The sequence below is a fragment of the Artemia sp. Qi Xiang Cuo genome, chromosome 9, assembly GCF_049724085.1.
Source record: "Artemia sp. Qi Xiang Cuo chromosome 9, ASM4972408v1, whole genome shotgun sequence".
NCBI lineage: Eukaryota > Metazoa > Arthropoda > Branchiopoda > Anostraca > Artemiidae > Artemia > Artemia sp. Qi Xiang Cuo.
Window position 1 is genome coordinate 53,984,610 of NC_142802.1, and position 15,035 is coordinate 53,999,644.

Genomic DNA, 15,035 nt, shown 5'->3' on the forward strand with positions numbered 1-15,035 from the left:
TTTTTAACATTGTTCTTCTCCTTCTTCCAATGAAAAACCGGAAGGTCATTGTAATAGGCAGATGACCATGGTAACCCCAATTACTTGAAAATCTACATACTTATCCATGCCTCAGGCGTAGGGTTCAGATATATAGATGCCTGGCCCGTGGTAAGGCTTATTATGCACTCACTGGCCGCGGTACTTTGGTGCTTACTACTCCCCTCAAACACTTTTCAAAGTCCCCCTCAACATGCTCTGAAATTTTCAACTTAATACACTCAACTTAATACCCTGATTTAGTTTAACATACCCCTCAATATTCTCTAAAATTTCACCGTAATACCCTTATCCTTTTCAGATATACCCTGAATCAGATGTAACCCTTTTTCCCAATGATAAATACTGCATATAAATAATGGGCAAATTGCAAAATTTATAATCCTTGCCTCGGGGCTGGAGGGGGGGGGGGGCACGCATCCTCAGAGGCATAGTTATTGGACCTTTGCCTATTTTGAACAAACTAATTTATCAGAATTTCGACCATTATTGAAGGTATAGGGCATTTAAAAAGGACAAGGGGAACTTGTTACCGTCTGATTACTCTTCCACATCCGCTTCAGTATAGCCTGAAACTTTCAACTGAATAACCTCAGCCACTCCTTAGATATTGCTGATACCCTTTTGACAACCGGCATGAACACGGCGTGTTTTAATTTTGTTCAACGTCCTTCTGAACGTTTCCTTGAACTTGCACTTCAATATCCTAGCCGTTTTTGGAGATCCTGGATCAAACATGCCCCTGTTTCCCAATAATAAAAACCTTATATTTGAACAAAAAGCAACTTGCATAACTTACAGCCCTTGCCACGTGGGTCGTGGGGGCTTTTGTCAACCCCGAAGGGATAAATATTTAACCTTTGGACTACTTTGAAAAACATGGCTATATCAAAATTTTCATCGGATATTTTACAAGACAAAAGATCGTGGAAAGGAGGCTGCTTGCCCTCCAGTCACTTTTGACTCTAGAAAAATGGCAATATACCTTTCAATCTCCTATCAAACGAGATCCCTCTGAAGTTTATACGACCCCCCTTCCCATGTCAGGTGGTTCTGAGGGAATAAATAACAAATAATGACAATACATTGAAGCATTATGGACCTTCACCCCCTAATGTATGAAACTTGTCGCTAGAGCGCTAGAGCTATCTATCAGTTTTATGCCGAAAATAGTTTATATATCATGGTTTTTTGTGAGGAGAATGACTTGAAATTCAGCAGATCTACCAAACAATTGGTAAATAATTCACAAATGACAATTGGAATCAGGGGCACAGCTAAGGGCTGGGGGAAGAGAGGGGGATTTCCCCTAATAGCTCTAAGGTGACAGCATGCAGTGCCGACGCCTTAGACTTTGGGCGTCTTTAGCATTTTAATTTAGTTTATGTGTCCGCATTTGTCTGCACACAGGACAATTTTGTCGGCACATTCGTTATATCCCCCCTCCCCAAACTCAAAACCTTATTGAGCAGCACGGTAAGTGTGTACCATAAAAAAGGTAGCCGGCGTTTAACCCCCGGAAAATACCATCCCCCGTGGAAAATACCCCCCTCCCCCGGAAAGAACCCCCTCCCCGCGGAAAATCCCCCAGGAAAATCCCCTTCATGGAAAATAATGTTTTCCATATCTGAGAATTTTATTGGATTTTTCTTCCGTAGGGGGAAGGAATTTTGGTACTTGTGTATTATGAGCCACTCACTCAAGTTTACGCTGTGTAAAATTCGAGAACTAACCAGTTTTTTCGTTAGTTTCTTCGTTACTTCAGAAATAAATTTGGGCTACAGATTTGTACATTAGGGGGGGGGGGGGTAAAGTATAGCTGGTCTGAATGCAAAATGTGTTTGGTACAAGTATTCTGTATATTTGATAGATAGATTGAGAATTATACTTTAAAGACAAATATGCGGCCATGAACATAGTAAAATAACATAAATGAAAGGCACAAATAACATAAGCCCTGATCAGCGATCATCATAAAACACTTAAATGAAACACTACATTAGATAAGATAAGATAAGATAAGTTTTATTCTTCATTATAAATACACATACAATATTACATGCTATTATTCCCCCAAAGGCTCATTGGCCTGTACAAAGGGGGAAGACATATGAAATGCTTACTCAAAAATGATAGTACTTAATGCTTGCAAAAACGGTCATTGAAAAAAAAAAACACTTAACATTTGGAAAAAACACTTAAATGAAACATTACATTTAATATATGCTGGGATTTTTTTTTTCGTCTTAGTTAACAAAATTTCCAGATACCTCACTATTTTTCTTTCATTTTTTAGTGGATACATACCTAGAAAGAATTGTTTTCTGACTTCAAACTGTCTAAATACTTTACCCCGGAAAATAGCCCCCCCCCCTCCCGTAAAATATCCTCCCCCTCTCCCGTGAAAAAAAAGGCTTTCCAAATTTGAGAAATTTATTTGAGTTTATTTTTTATTTCCGTAGGGGAAAGGAGTTTTGGTACTTTTGTATTATGGGTAACTCACTCAAGTTTACGTTGTGTAAAACTCGAGAACAAATCGGTTTCTTCGTTAGTTTTTTCAGCTTAGCGTGAGACAAGACAAAAAAAAGTGATCAGAATATATGGGAAATATATAATTTGGGCTATATATTTGCACATAAGGGGGGGGGTAAATTATTTGGACAATTTGAAGTCAGAAAGCAATTATTTCTGTGTATGACCACTAAAAAAATACAGAAGAATAGGGTATCTGGAAATTATGTTAACTAAAAAAACAAAAAACAATCCAGTATAAAGTAAATGTTATGTTTCATTTAAGTGTTTCTTCCAAGTGTTAAATGTTTCTATTTTTTTTCAATGACCGTTTTTCCAAGTTTTAAGTACTATTATTAGGTTAATGTAGTGTTTCATTTAAGTGTTTTATGATGATCGCTGATCAAACTTTATGTTATTTGTGCCTTTCATTTATTATATTTTACTATGTTCATAGCCGTATATTTGGCTTTAAAATACACTTCTCTATCTATCTATCTAATATGCAGAATAATCGTACCAAACACATTTTGCATGCAGACCTGCTATACTTTACCCCCTCCCCTGCTAATGTGCAAATCTTTAGCCCAAATTTACTTCTAAAGTAACGAAGAAACTAACAAAAAAACGATCTGTTCTCGAATTTTACACAGCGTAAACTTAAGTGAGTGGCACATAATACACAAGTACCAAAATTCCTTCCCCCTACGGAACTAAAAAAAAAAAAAAAACTCTCAAATTTGGAAAGCCTTATTTTCCACTGGGGAGTATTTTCCGGGGGGGGGGGGGGTATTTTTCCTGGTGAATTTGGGGGTATTTTCGAGGGGGGGGGGGTAAACACCTAGAACCCATAAAAAGGATATAAAGCATCATCAATTCAGGTTAGACATCTTATTTGACGCATTTCAATCAATATAAAAGTTAGTGTATATTAATTCTGCAATGAAAGTGTTTTCCCCGAGAATGTCGCAAATACGCTCCTCCTATATTTATTTTTAGACACAGTTATTTTCGATGATCCAAAAATAAGGCAAAATCATCAGTGCATTGACTTCAACGAGCTAAATATATCAAATAAGGAGAAAATTTGCAAGATAACATTTGATTAAGGGACAAAGATTGTGCTTTACGCTGTTTGTACCAATAAAGAAATAAGAATAGAATAATTGCTTTTGAATCAGCCTATTGGATTATAAACGCCCCAAAAGTGTGTGATGCTACATATTAAATTTTGAGAAGATTGTTTATCTAAAGTGTATGATACCCTCCATGGTACCAAAGTACAGAGTAAGTTATCTTTTTAATAATTTATTTTTTTATTTTTACAGGGTTAGCTTTACTTAGTTGCTTGTAGCAAATAGCAGTACTACTTACCGAAGATTGTCCCCCTGGGACAATATGGGCAGTTGTCCCCCTATAATTTGAAAAAAGTATAATTTACTAAGCAGGTTTAAAACTGTTGCTCGTTTTAAGCTTCAACTTCGCTCATTACTTTCAACACAAAATTTTTTATTAGATTAAGCCAAGCTCGTTTTTATGTAAAAAAAAAAAAAAAAAAAAAAAAAATGGAAAACAAGCGTTCATTATACTTCCTAATATGTTCCTCATTAACAATTATGCAAATATGCCGCCTTTGAAACTTCTGATTCGTTACATTGACCCCACAGCCTTGTCATCAAAAAAATAGGTGAGCCTTGATCGCAAAATTATAAAAATGTTCTGTTTCCTGTTTTGCAACGTCTGCTCAGATCAATTTTTCCTGATATTTAAGGTTCATTTTCTCCCTAAAATCCATCAGTTCAAAGTTTTGGAAGTGGATATGAATGTGCACTCTACATCTGCAAACAGAAAAGGAATGGAATCATTGAAAAATTAGGGGTACTGTGAAATAGAAAAATCATTGAAAAATAATAAGGCTTAGTACTTTTTGTAATAATCTTCGCACTATAGCTAAATAGGTCAAATTGGTTGTAGTTTGATCATGGAAGTCTGTAGGGAGTAGGGAGGAGGGTCTGCTCCAAAAATAATTTAATTGTTTTAATTTTTATTTCCAATATCTAATCGAAACTCCGACAATGCCCCAAATTCCCTTATTTGTATTTGAAACGCCTAATAACCGCTGATAACGTCCTATTTTTTACGTTTTGGTTTCATATACTAACCCATAGATGTAGAGTTGCGTCTATTTAAAATACCATGCAAATTTCTCGTTATTTTCGCTTTTCTATATATTTATATTAACCAGCACCAACAAAAGAACTGACATAAATTTACTAAGTATTATTGCTGAAATTAGTTGCACTTCATGCAATGCAAAGTATAATCACCTACGGAACAAGTACTGACAGTTTTTTCATTGGATGCGACTCTTCGGTTATTTTCACGTAAAAAACGGAAAAAACAACCGAAAGTGCAGTTTTGTGTGCCGTATGGCATTTTATGATTGCCTTAATTATGTCAAATTTATAAAGAATAACTAAATACAAAAAGAAAAAAAATTATAAATGAGCCCAGATTTGGCTCTCTGTGATGTCCATGTATCCCGCCCAGTTTTTCTATTCCAGAAAAGCCATCCAAATGGTGCATTTAGCGTATTACATGACAATTTATGACGAGTTTATAGAGTCAAATTTATAGATTAAAATATTTATAGTCAAACATTAAAACACACAATTTATAGTCAAACATTAAACAGCTCTCTATGATGTTCCAATGGTGCACTTTTTATTGCGATCTGACGCCAATTTTGAGGGATTTTGTTATAAACTATTATTTTTTACATTAACCGAGTAAATAGTTACCATTCCAAAATCAGTGTTGAAGTTCAGAACACTGAATTTAAAAAAACAAGATTTAAAACACTAAAATTTTAGGGAAGCAAAATACAAACTACTGAAACCTTAAAAAACTAAATTCAAAACGTTAATAAAAGGGAACGTTGCTTCTATCAAACAGAAGAGAGAGACGTTATCTTTGGATGTACCAGTGGCAGTGTTGATTTCTCATCATCCTTAATATGTACTTTATCTGCAATACCACATATGGCAGTTTTACGCTTTCCATCGCGTAAAGTTTAAAATCTATAGACAGAATTGTTTTAATTCCATTTTTTTTCAATTTTTTCCTAAAAATAGCATCTTTAAATTTATCAGGCGTAAGATATTTCTCAATCAAAGCTGTCCCAACCCCTTTACTGCTCTTTTTAACCCGCAACCTACTTTCAGTCACAATAGAATAGCATTTTGGTCCTCAAATCAACAGCTTTGTAAAAACGTCACTACATATTTCATTTTTAAGTCTTCTAACCTGATTTTTCTTTTTACTATTCACTAAATGGGGATATGCTCTAGGATCCCAGTTTCAAAATTCACAATAGGGTGGAGTTTAAGGGAGGTTAACTCCTCAACTAGATTTTGCGTCTGTATTTTTTACAAACACACCGTCTCTATCCATGTAACACAACCTAACACACTTTCCGCCATTGGAGGAGGAATAAAATGTCACCAACTGGTCCCAGAAAAAGAAATTGAAATTGAAAGAATTCCTGCTCCATGTGCAATATGTTTTCTAAGGAAAACATTTCTTTTTTCCCTAAAAATCAAGGCCATGTTTCCAGATATCATAGGCAGCGCAATAGCACTGCCTAAGTAAAGAACAATGTTGCCACAATGTATTATTTTATTTTTCCCTCCATACCCGGGCGCTTCGTATCGAAGGAGTTGTCGTAGAAACTTCAAAAAGAGCTCATTCAACTTGAAATTGGAACGGCTAGTGCCCTTTTTAATAGTCGAAAGTGACTGAAAGGCAACTAACACCCCTTCGATGCCCAATAATTCCCAAAACGCATCCAATCAAAATTTTGACATAGCCATTTTGCTCAGCTTAGTTGATTTCCAGATAAAAATTATGTTTTGAGGAGGACACTCTCCTAGAGCCCTCAGGGCAAGGGTTTTAAGTTATGCGCTGGGGGCATATGAGGTTTTTATAGAACACGTTGTCATAGAAATTTCAAAAAGGCTCATTGGATTGGAAGTTCAAATGGCTAGTGCCCTTTTTAATAGTCGAAAGTGATTGGAGGGCAACTAACCCCCCTCTCATGCCCACCTTTTCCCAAAACACATCCAATCAAACTTTTGAGATGGCGATTTTATTCAACAAAGTTTTAAGTTCTGTAAATTAGGTCTTTGTGGATGACAACCCCCCACTGGGGGGTTGTCATCCACAGCCCTGGGGGGCTGTGGATGACCTAACCCAGCCCTGGGGGGCTGGGTTAGGTCTTTGGGGATCACAACCTTCAGGGCAAGGGTTTTAAGTTATGCCCTTAGGGCATAAAAGGTTTTTATAGAACGTGTTGTCGTAGAAACTTCAAAAAGGGCTTATTCGATTAGAATTTGAAATGGCTAGCGCCTTTTTTAATAGTCGACAGTAATTGGAAGGCAAGTAACACCCCTTCCACGCCCACCATTTCTCCAAACACATCCAATCAAAATTTTGAGATAGCCATGTTGTTTCACGCAATTTAAAGTTCAGGAAATTATACCTTTGAGCAAGACACTCCCATCACAGTCTTCAGGGCAAGGGTTATAAGTTATGCCCTGGGGGCATATAAGTTTTTATTGAAATCTTTGTCGTAGAAACTTGAAAAAGGGCTCATTCGATTGGAAATTCAAAGGCCTAGTGCCCTTTTTAATAGTCAAAAGTGATTGGAGGGCAAATAACCCCCCTCTCACGCCCACCTTTCCCCAAACACATCCAATCGAAATTTTGAGATAGCCATTTTGTTCCACGCAGTTTAAAGCGCAGGAAATTATACCTTTGAGCAGAATACTCCCCCCACAGTCTTAAGGGCAAGGGTTAGAACGTATGCCCTGGAGGCATATAAGTTTTATTGAAATCTTTGTCGTAAAAAATTAAAAAAAGGCTAATTCGATTGGAAATTCAAAGGTCTAGTTCCCTTTGAACGCAAAGAACGATGTTGCCACAATGTATTATTTTTTTCTCAATACCCGGTCACTTCGTATCGAAGAAGTTGTCATAGAAACTTCGAAAAGGGCTCAATCAATTGGAAATTGGAGTGGCTAGTGCCCTTTTTAATAGTCGAAAGTGATTGGAGGGTATTTAGCCCCCCCCCCCCCCCGCCCATCATTCCCCAAAACACATCCAATCAAAATTTTGAGATAGTCATTTTGTTCAGCGTAGTTTATTTCCAGAAGGAAAATATATTTTTGAGGGGGACAATCCCCCAAAATCCTCGGGGCAAGAATTTTAAGTTATGCCCTGGGGGGATATAAGAACGAAGTTGGCACAATGTATTATTTATCACTTTTTTTCCTTTAGAGCAGGGCACTTCGTATCGAAGAAGTTGTCGTAGAAACTTCAAAAAGAGCTCATTCAATTGGAAATTGGAGTGGCTTGTGGCCTCTTTAATAGTTGAAAGTCATTGGAAGGCAACTAACAGCCCTTCCACGCCCACCATTTCCCGAAACACATCCGATCAAAATTTTAAAGATAACCATTTTGTTCAGCGTAGTTGATTCCCACATACGGTTTTTGTAGAAGGCTTTGTCGTAGAAACTTCAAAAAAGGCTCATTCGATTGGAAATTCAAAGGGCTAGTGCCCTTTTTAATAGTCGAAAAAGATTGAAGGGCAACTAGCCCCCCTATCATTCCCCCAAACACATCCAATCAAAATTTCGAGATAGCCATTTTGTTCAGCGTAGTTTATTTCCTAATAGAAAATATGTTGTTGAGGAGTACACTCCCCCACAACCCTCGGGGCAAGGGTTTTAAGTCATGCCCTGAGGGCATATAAGAACGATGTTGGCAAAATGAATTATTTATTATTTTTTTCCTTTAGAGCAGGGAACTTCGAATCGAAGAAATTATCGTAAAAACTTTGAAAAGGAATCATTCAATTGGAAATTGGAGTGGCTTGTGCCCTTTTTAATAGTCGAAAGTGATTGGAAGGCAACTAACATTCCTTCCAGGCCCACCATTTCCCGAAACGCATCCAATGAAAATTTTGAAATAACCATTTTGTTCAGCGTAGTTAATTTCCGGATAGAAATAATTTTTTTGAGGAGGACACTCCCCCATAGCTTTCACGGCAAGGGTTGTAAGTTATGCCCTGGGGGCATAAGAGGTTTTTATAGAAAGCGTTGTCATAGGAATTTGAAAAAGACTCATTCGATTGGAAGTTCAAATGCCTAGTGCCCTTTTTAGTAGTCGAAAGTGATTGGAAGGCAACTAACCCCCCTCTCACGCCTACCTTTTCCCCGAACACATCCAATCAAACTTTTGAGGTAGCGATTTTATTCGACGTAGTTTTAAGTTCTGTAAATTAGGTCTTTGAGGATGACACCCCCCTCACAGCCTTCAGGGCAAGGGTTTTAAGTTATGCCCTTAGGGCATAAAAGGTTTTTATGGAACGCGTCATCGTAGAAACTTCAAAAAGGGCTCATTCGATTAGAAATTGAAATGGCTAGTGCCCTTTCTATTTGTCGAAAGTAATTGGAAGGCAACTAACACCCCTTCCACGCCCACCATTTCCCCAAACACATCCAATCAAAATTTGAGGTAGCTATTTGGTTCCACGCAGTTTAAAGTTCAGGAAATTATACCTTTGAGCAGGACACTCCTCCCACAGTCTTCAGAGCAAGGGTTATAAGTTATGCCCTGGGGGCATTTAAGTTTCTATTGAAATCTTTGTCGTAGAAAATTGAAAAAGGGCTCATTCGATTGAAAATTCAAAGGTCTAGTGCCCTTTTTAATAGTCAAAAGTGATTACACCCCTTCCAGGCCAACCATTTCCCGAAACGCATCCAATCAAAATTTTGAGATAGCCATTTTGTTCAGCGTAGTTCATTTCCTGTAGAAATTATTATTTTAGGAGGACACTCCCCCACAGCCTTCAGGGCAAGGGTTGTAAGTTATTCCCTGGGGGCATATAAGGTTTTTAATAGCCCTTTTTAATAGTCGAAAGTGGTTTGAGGGCAACTAACCCCCTCTCTCGCCCACCTTTTCCCCGAACACATCCAATCAAAATTTTTAGATAGGCATTTCGTTCAGCGTTGTTGATTTACAGATAGAATTATGTTTTTGAGGAGGACACTCCCCCACAGCCCCCAGGGCAAGGGTTGTAAGTTATGCCCTGAGGACATGTAAGAACGATGTTAGCACAATGTATTATTTATTATTTTTTTCCTTTAGAGCAGGGCACTTCGTATCGAAGAAATTGTCGTAGAAAACTTCGAAAAGGAATCATTTAGTTGGAAATTGGAGTGGCTTGCGCACTTTTTAATAGTCGAAAGTGATTGGAAGGCAACTAACACCCCTTCCAGGCCTGCCATTTCCCGAAACACATCCAATCAAAATTTTGAGATAGCCATTTTTTTCAGCGTAGTTGAATTCCAGATAGAAATTATGTTTTTGAGGAGAACACTCCCAAACAGCCTTCGGGACAAAAGTTGTAAGTTATGCCCTGGGGGCATATAGAGCTTTTATAGAAGGCGTTGTCATAGAAACTTCAAAAAAGGCTCATTCGATTAGAACTTCAAAGGGCTAGCACTATTTTTAATGGTCAAAAGCGATTGGAGGGCAACTAACCCCCCTCTCACGCCCACCTTTCCCCAAACACATCCAATCAAACTTTTGAGATAGCCATTTTATTTAACGTTTGTTTTAAGTTCTGTAAATTAAGTCTTTAAGGATAACAACTCCCTCACAGCCCTCAGAGCAAGGGTTGTAAGCAGTTTAAAGTTCAGGAAATTGACCCTTTGAGCAGGACACTCCCCCCACAGTCTTAAGGGCAAGAGTTATAAGTTATGCCCTGGAGGCATATAGGTTTTTATTGACATCTTTGTCGTAGAAAATTGAAAAAAAGACTAATTCGATTGGAAATTCAAAGGTCTAGTGCCCTTTGAACGCAAAGAACAATGTTGTCACAATGTATTATTTTTTTTCCATACCTGGGCACTTCGTATCGAAGAATTTGTCGAAGAAACTTCGAAAAGGGCTCAATCAATTGGAAATTGGAGTGGCTAGTGCCCTTTTTAACAATCAAAAGTGATTGGAGGGCAATTAGCTCCCCCCACCCATCATTCCTCCAAACACATCAAATCAAATTTTGAGATAGTCATTTTGTTCAGCGTAGTTGATATCCAGATAGGAAATATGTTTTTGAGGAGGACATTCTCCCACAATCCTCCGGGCAAGGATTTTAAGTTCTGCCCTAAGGGCACATAAGAACAATGTTGGCACAATGTATTATTTATTATTTTGTCTTTAGAGGAGAGCACTTCGTATCGAAGAAGTTGTCGTAGAAACTTCCAAAAGGGCTCATTCAATTGGCAATTGGAGTGGCTTGTGGCCTCTTTAATAGTCGAAAGTGATTGTAAGGCAACTAAAACCCCTTCCACACCCACCATTTCCCGAAACACATCCAATCAAAATTTTGAGATAGCCATTTTGTTCAATGTAGTTGATTCCCAGATAGAAATTATGTTTTTGAGGAGGACACTCCCCTCCAGCCTTCAGGGCAAGGGTTGTAAGTTATGCCCTTAGGGCATATAAGGTTTTTATAGAAAGCTTTGTCATAGAAACTTCAAAAGAGGCTCCTTCGATAGGAAATTCAAAGGGCTAGTGCCCTTTTTAACAGTCGGAATTGATTGAAGGGCATCTAGCCCCCCTCAACCATCATTCCCCCAAACACATCCAATCAAAATTACGAGATGGCTATTTTGTTCAGCATAGTTGATTTCCACATAGAAAATATGTTTTTGAGTAGGACATTCCCCCACAACCCTCGGGGCAAGGGTTTTAAGTTATGCCCTGAGGGTATATAAGAACGATGTTGGCACAATGAATTATTTATTATTTTTTCCTTTAGGGCAGGGCACTTCGTATCGGAGAAATTGTCGTAAAAATTTTGAAAAGGAATCATTCAATTGGAAATTGGAATGGCTTGTGCCCTTTTTAATAGTCGAAAGTGATTGAAAGGCAACTAACACCTCTTCCTGGCCCACCATTTCCCCAAACGCATCCAATCAAAATTTTGAGATACCCATTTTGTTCAGCGTAGTTCATTTCCTGTAGAAATTATGTTTTTGAGGAGGACACTCCCCCACAGCCTTCAGGGCAAGGGTTGTAAGTTCTGCCATGGGGACATATGAGGTCTTTATAGAAGGTGTTGTCGTAGAAATTTAAAAAAAAAGGCTCATTCGATTGGAAGTTCAAATGGCTAGTGCCCTTTTTAATAGAAGAAAGTGATTGGAGGGCAAAAAACCCCCCTCTCACGCCCACCGTTTCCCCAAACATATCCAATCAAACTTTTGACATAGCGATTTTTTTCAACGAAGTTTTAAGTTCTTTAAATTAGGTCTTTGAGGATGACAAACCCCTCACAGCCTTCAGGGCAAGTGTTGTAAGTTATGCCCTTGGGGCATAAAAGGTTCTTATAGAACGCGTTTTCGTAGAAGCTTCAAAAAGGGCTCATTCGATTAGAAATTGAAATGGCTAGTGCTCTTTTTAATAGTCAAAAGTAATTGGAAGGCAACTAACAGCCCTTCCACGCCCACCCTTTCCGTAGACACTTCGAATAAAAATTTTGAGATAGCCATTTTGTTCAATGCAGTTTTAAGTTTAGCAAATTATACCTTTCAGCAAGCCACTCCCCCCACAATCTTATGGCCAAGGGTTATAAGTTATACCCTGGGGGGCATATAACTTCTCATTGAAATCTTTGTCATAGAAACTTGAAAAGGGCCCATTCGATTGGAAATTCAAAGGTCTAGTGCTCTTTTTAATAGCCGAAAGTGATTTGAGGGCAACTAGCCCCCTCTCTCGCCCATCTTTTCCCCAAACAAATCCAATCAAAATATTTAGATAGCCATTTTGTTCAGCGTTGTTGATTTACAGATAGAAATTATGTTTTTGAGGACGAAACTCCCCACAGCCCTCAGGGCAAGGGTTGTAAGCTATGTTCTGGGGGCATATTAAGTTTTTATAGAACGCCTGGTCGTAAAAACTTAAAAAAGGGCAAATTCGATTGGAAATTGAAATTGCTAGTGCCCTTTTTATTAGTCGAAAGTGATTGAAGGGCAACTAACCCCCCTGTCACGCCCACCATTTCCCCGAACACATCCAACAAAAATTTTGAGATATTAATTTGGTTCAACGTAGTCAAAAGTTCTAGAAATTAGTTCTTTTAGGATGATAACCCCATCAGACCCCTCAGTGCAAGGGTTGTAAGTTTTGCTCTGGGGGCATATAAGGCTTATATAGAAAGTTGTCGTAGAAATTTCAAAAAGGGCTCATTTGATTGGAAATTGACGTTGCCCTTTTTAATAGTCGAAAGTGAGTGGAGAGTAATTAAACCCCCTCTCACGCCCACCATTTTCCCAAACACATTCAATCAAAGTTTAGAGATAGCCATTTTGTTCGACGTATTTGAAAGTTCTGGAAATTATCTATTTAATGATGAAAAACCCCCCAGAGCCCCCAGGGCAAAGGTTGTAAGTTATGCCCTGGGGGCATATAAGGTTTTCATAGATAGAGTTGTCGTAAAAACTTCAAAAGGGGCTTATTCAATTAGAGATTGAAAGGGCTAGTGCCCTTTTTAATAGTTGAAAGTGCCTGGAGGGTAACTAACCCTTCTCTCACGTCCATCCTGTCCCCAAACACATCCAATATAAAATTTTCAGATAGCCATTTTTTTCAGCGTTGCAGAAAGTTCTGGAAATTAGGTTTTTGAGGAAGACCCCCCCCCCCCTCAGCTCTCAGGGTAAGGGTCCTAAGTTATGCCCTGGGGGCATATAAGGTTTTTATTGAAAGTATTGTTGTAGAAACTTCTAAAGGGTATTGTTGTAGAAACTTCAAAGTGCCTTTTTTAATAGTTTAAAGTGATTGGAGAGTGACTAACGTCCCTCTCACGCCCACCATTTTCCCAGACACATCCAATCAAAATTTTGAGATAACCATTTTGTTTAACGTAGTTGAAAGTTCTGGAAATTAGGTCTTAGAGGATGACATCTACCCTCACAGCCCTTAGGGTAAGGGTTGTAATTTATGCCCTGGGGACATATAACGTGTTTATAGAAAGCGTTGTCGTAGAAACTCAAAAAAGGCTCATTCGATTGGAAATCGAAAGGCCTTGTGCTCTTTTTAATAGTCAAAAGCTATTTGAAGGCTTGAAATTTTTTGGCAAAGATCGATATGGGTATAATGTATCATTTTTTTGTCGTTGTTGTTGTTTAGACCAGGGCACTTCGTATCGAAGGAGTTGTTGCAGAAACTTCTAAAAGGGTTCCTTCGAATGAAAATAGAAAGGGCCGATGCCCTTTTTAATAGTCAAAAATGAGTGGAGGGAAACTAATCCCCCTCCCACGCCCACCCTCCCCTTTGCCTTTGTGTTTAAAAACTAAGTGTTGCCTTAATATTAAATCAAAGTGTTCTGTGTTAATGCTGATCCCCAAAAAGGCGTCTCAGCAGTATCCCAAGAACGACTGAGGGTATTATTTTCAAAATTTCGGGGCAAGTTCTCTTAAAATTTAACCAAATCAAAATAGCGCAAGTGTATCCAAGCTATTAAAGAAAGTAAACAGATTTTTTGCGAATGGTACCAAGTTTTCCATTTCAGGGCAACTAGAGGAGGTATCAAACTAAATTAAACACTACTATTTGTGTCCAGATTTTTAAAAGGGTGTATGTTGTTAAACATTGCTGAAAATTTTTCTCCAGCATACAAATAGCAGGCCAGACTGTAAATTCTTAAAAAACGAAAAGATTTAAAATATTTTTTTTCCCTGAAAAGACTATGTCAATATAAAACGAAGAGAAATTAATTAAAAAAACTTTTTCACAAAATAAGTTTTTCAAAGAAAAGTAAAGAACTAACTGCATTAAACAAAAAATGAGGAAAAATAAAATCAAATAATCTACCAAGCGTGAAACTACCACAAATCAGCATCGATAAATAAATGAAACCTAAAACGAACAGAAATTACAATAAATAACCGAATCAAACTCAAAACGAGCAGAAATTAACAGAAGTTGGGCTCAAAACCCCTTTGCCCTACCAAGGCCAGAACATAATTTGCACTTTACTGAAAAAAAATAAATGAATGTGAATTTTTAGTTTAAGATACATAGTAAAGTGCAGTAAAGTGCAAATTATGTTATGTTATGCGCGGGGGGGGGGGTGCTTAGGCACCAGTTTGGTTCAAGTTTATACAGATCAAGGATTGTGTCGCAAAATTTCATAAATAAGTCTGCTAAAGTAAGCGCATCAGATGCAAAATAAAATGACGTATAATCTCTCAAGATCTTACAATTAAATTTTTTCCAAACTATTGACAAAATTATAATCTCATTAGAAATTGCATTTTGGACTAAATCATTATAAAATGCCTGTTTTGAAGGTAATATTTTCACAAATTTAACTATCCTTAGTAGAGAGGACCCTAGTACTCCCACGAGAACACCGTGCT

General features: G+C 37.8%; 1 protein-coding gene across 1 annotated transcript in view; it reads right to left on the minus strand.

The window, feature by feature from the left end:
* LOC148948812 (uncharacterized) overlaps positions 1-15,035 on the minus strand; it is a 90,152-nt gene that overhangs the window by 5,225 nt on the left and 69,892 nt on the right. Inside the window, exon 4 of the mRNA XM_089095027.1 lies at positions 3,925-3,964. Within this exon, the coding sequence (XP_088951153.1) occupies positions 3,925-3,964 (40 nt within the window). The remainder of the gene's footprint in view (positions 1-3,924; positions 3,965-15,035) is intronic.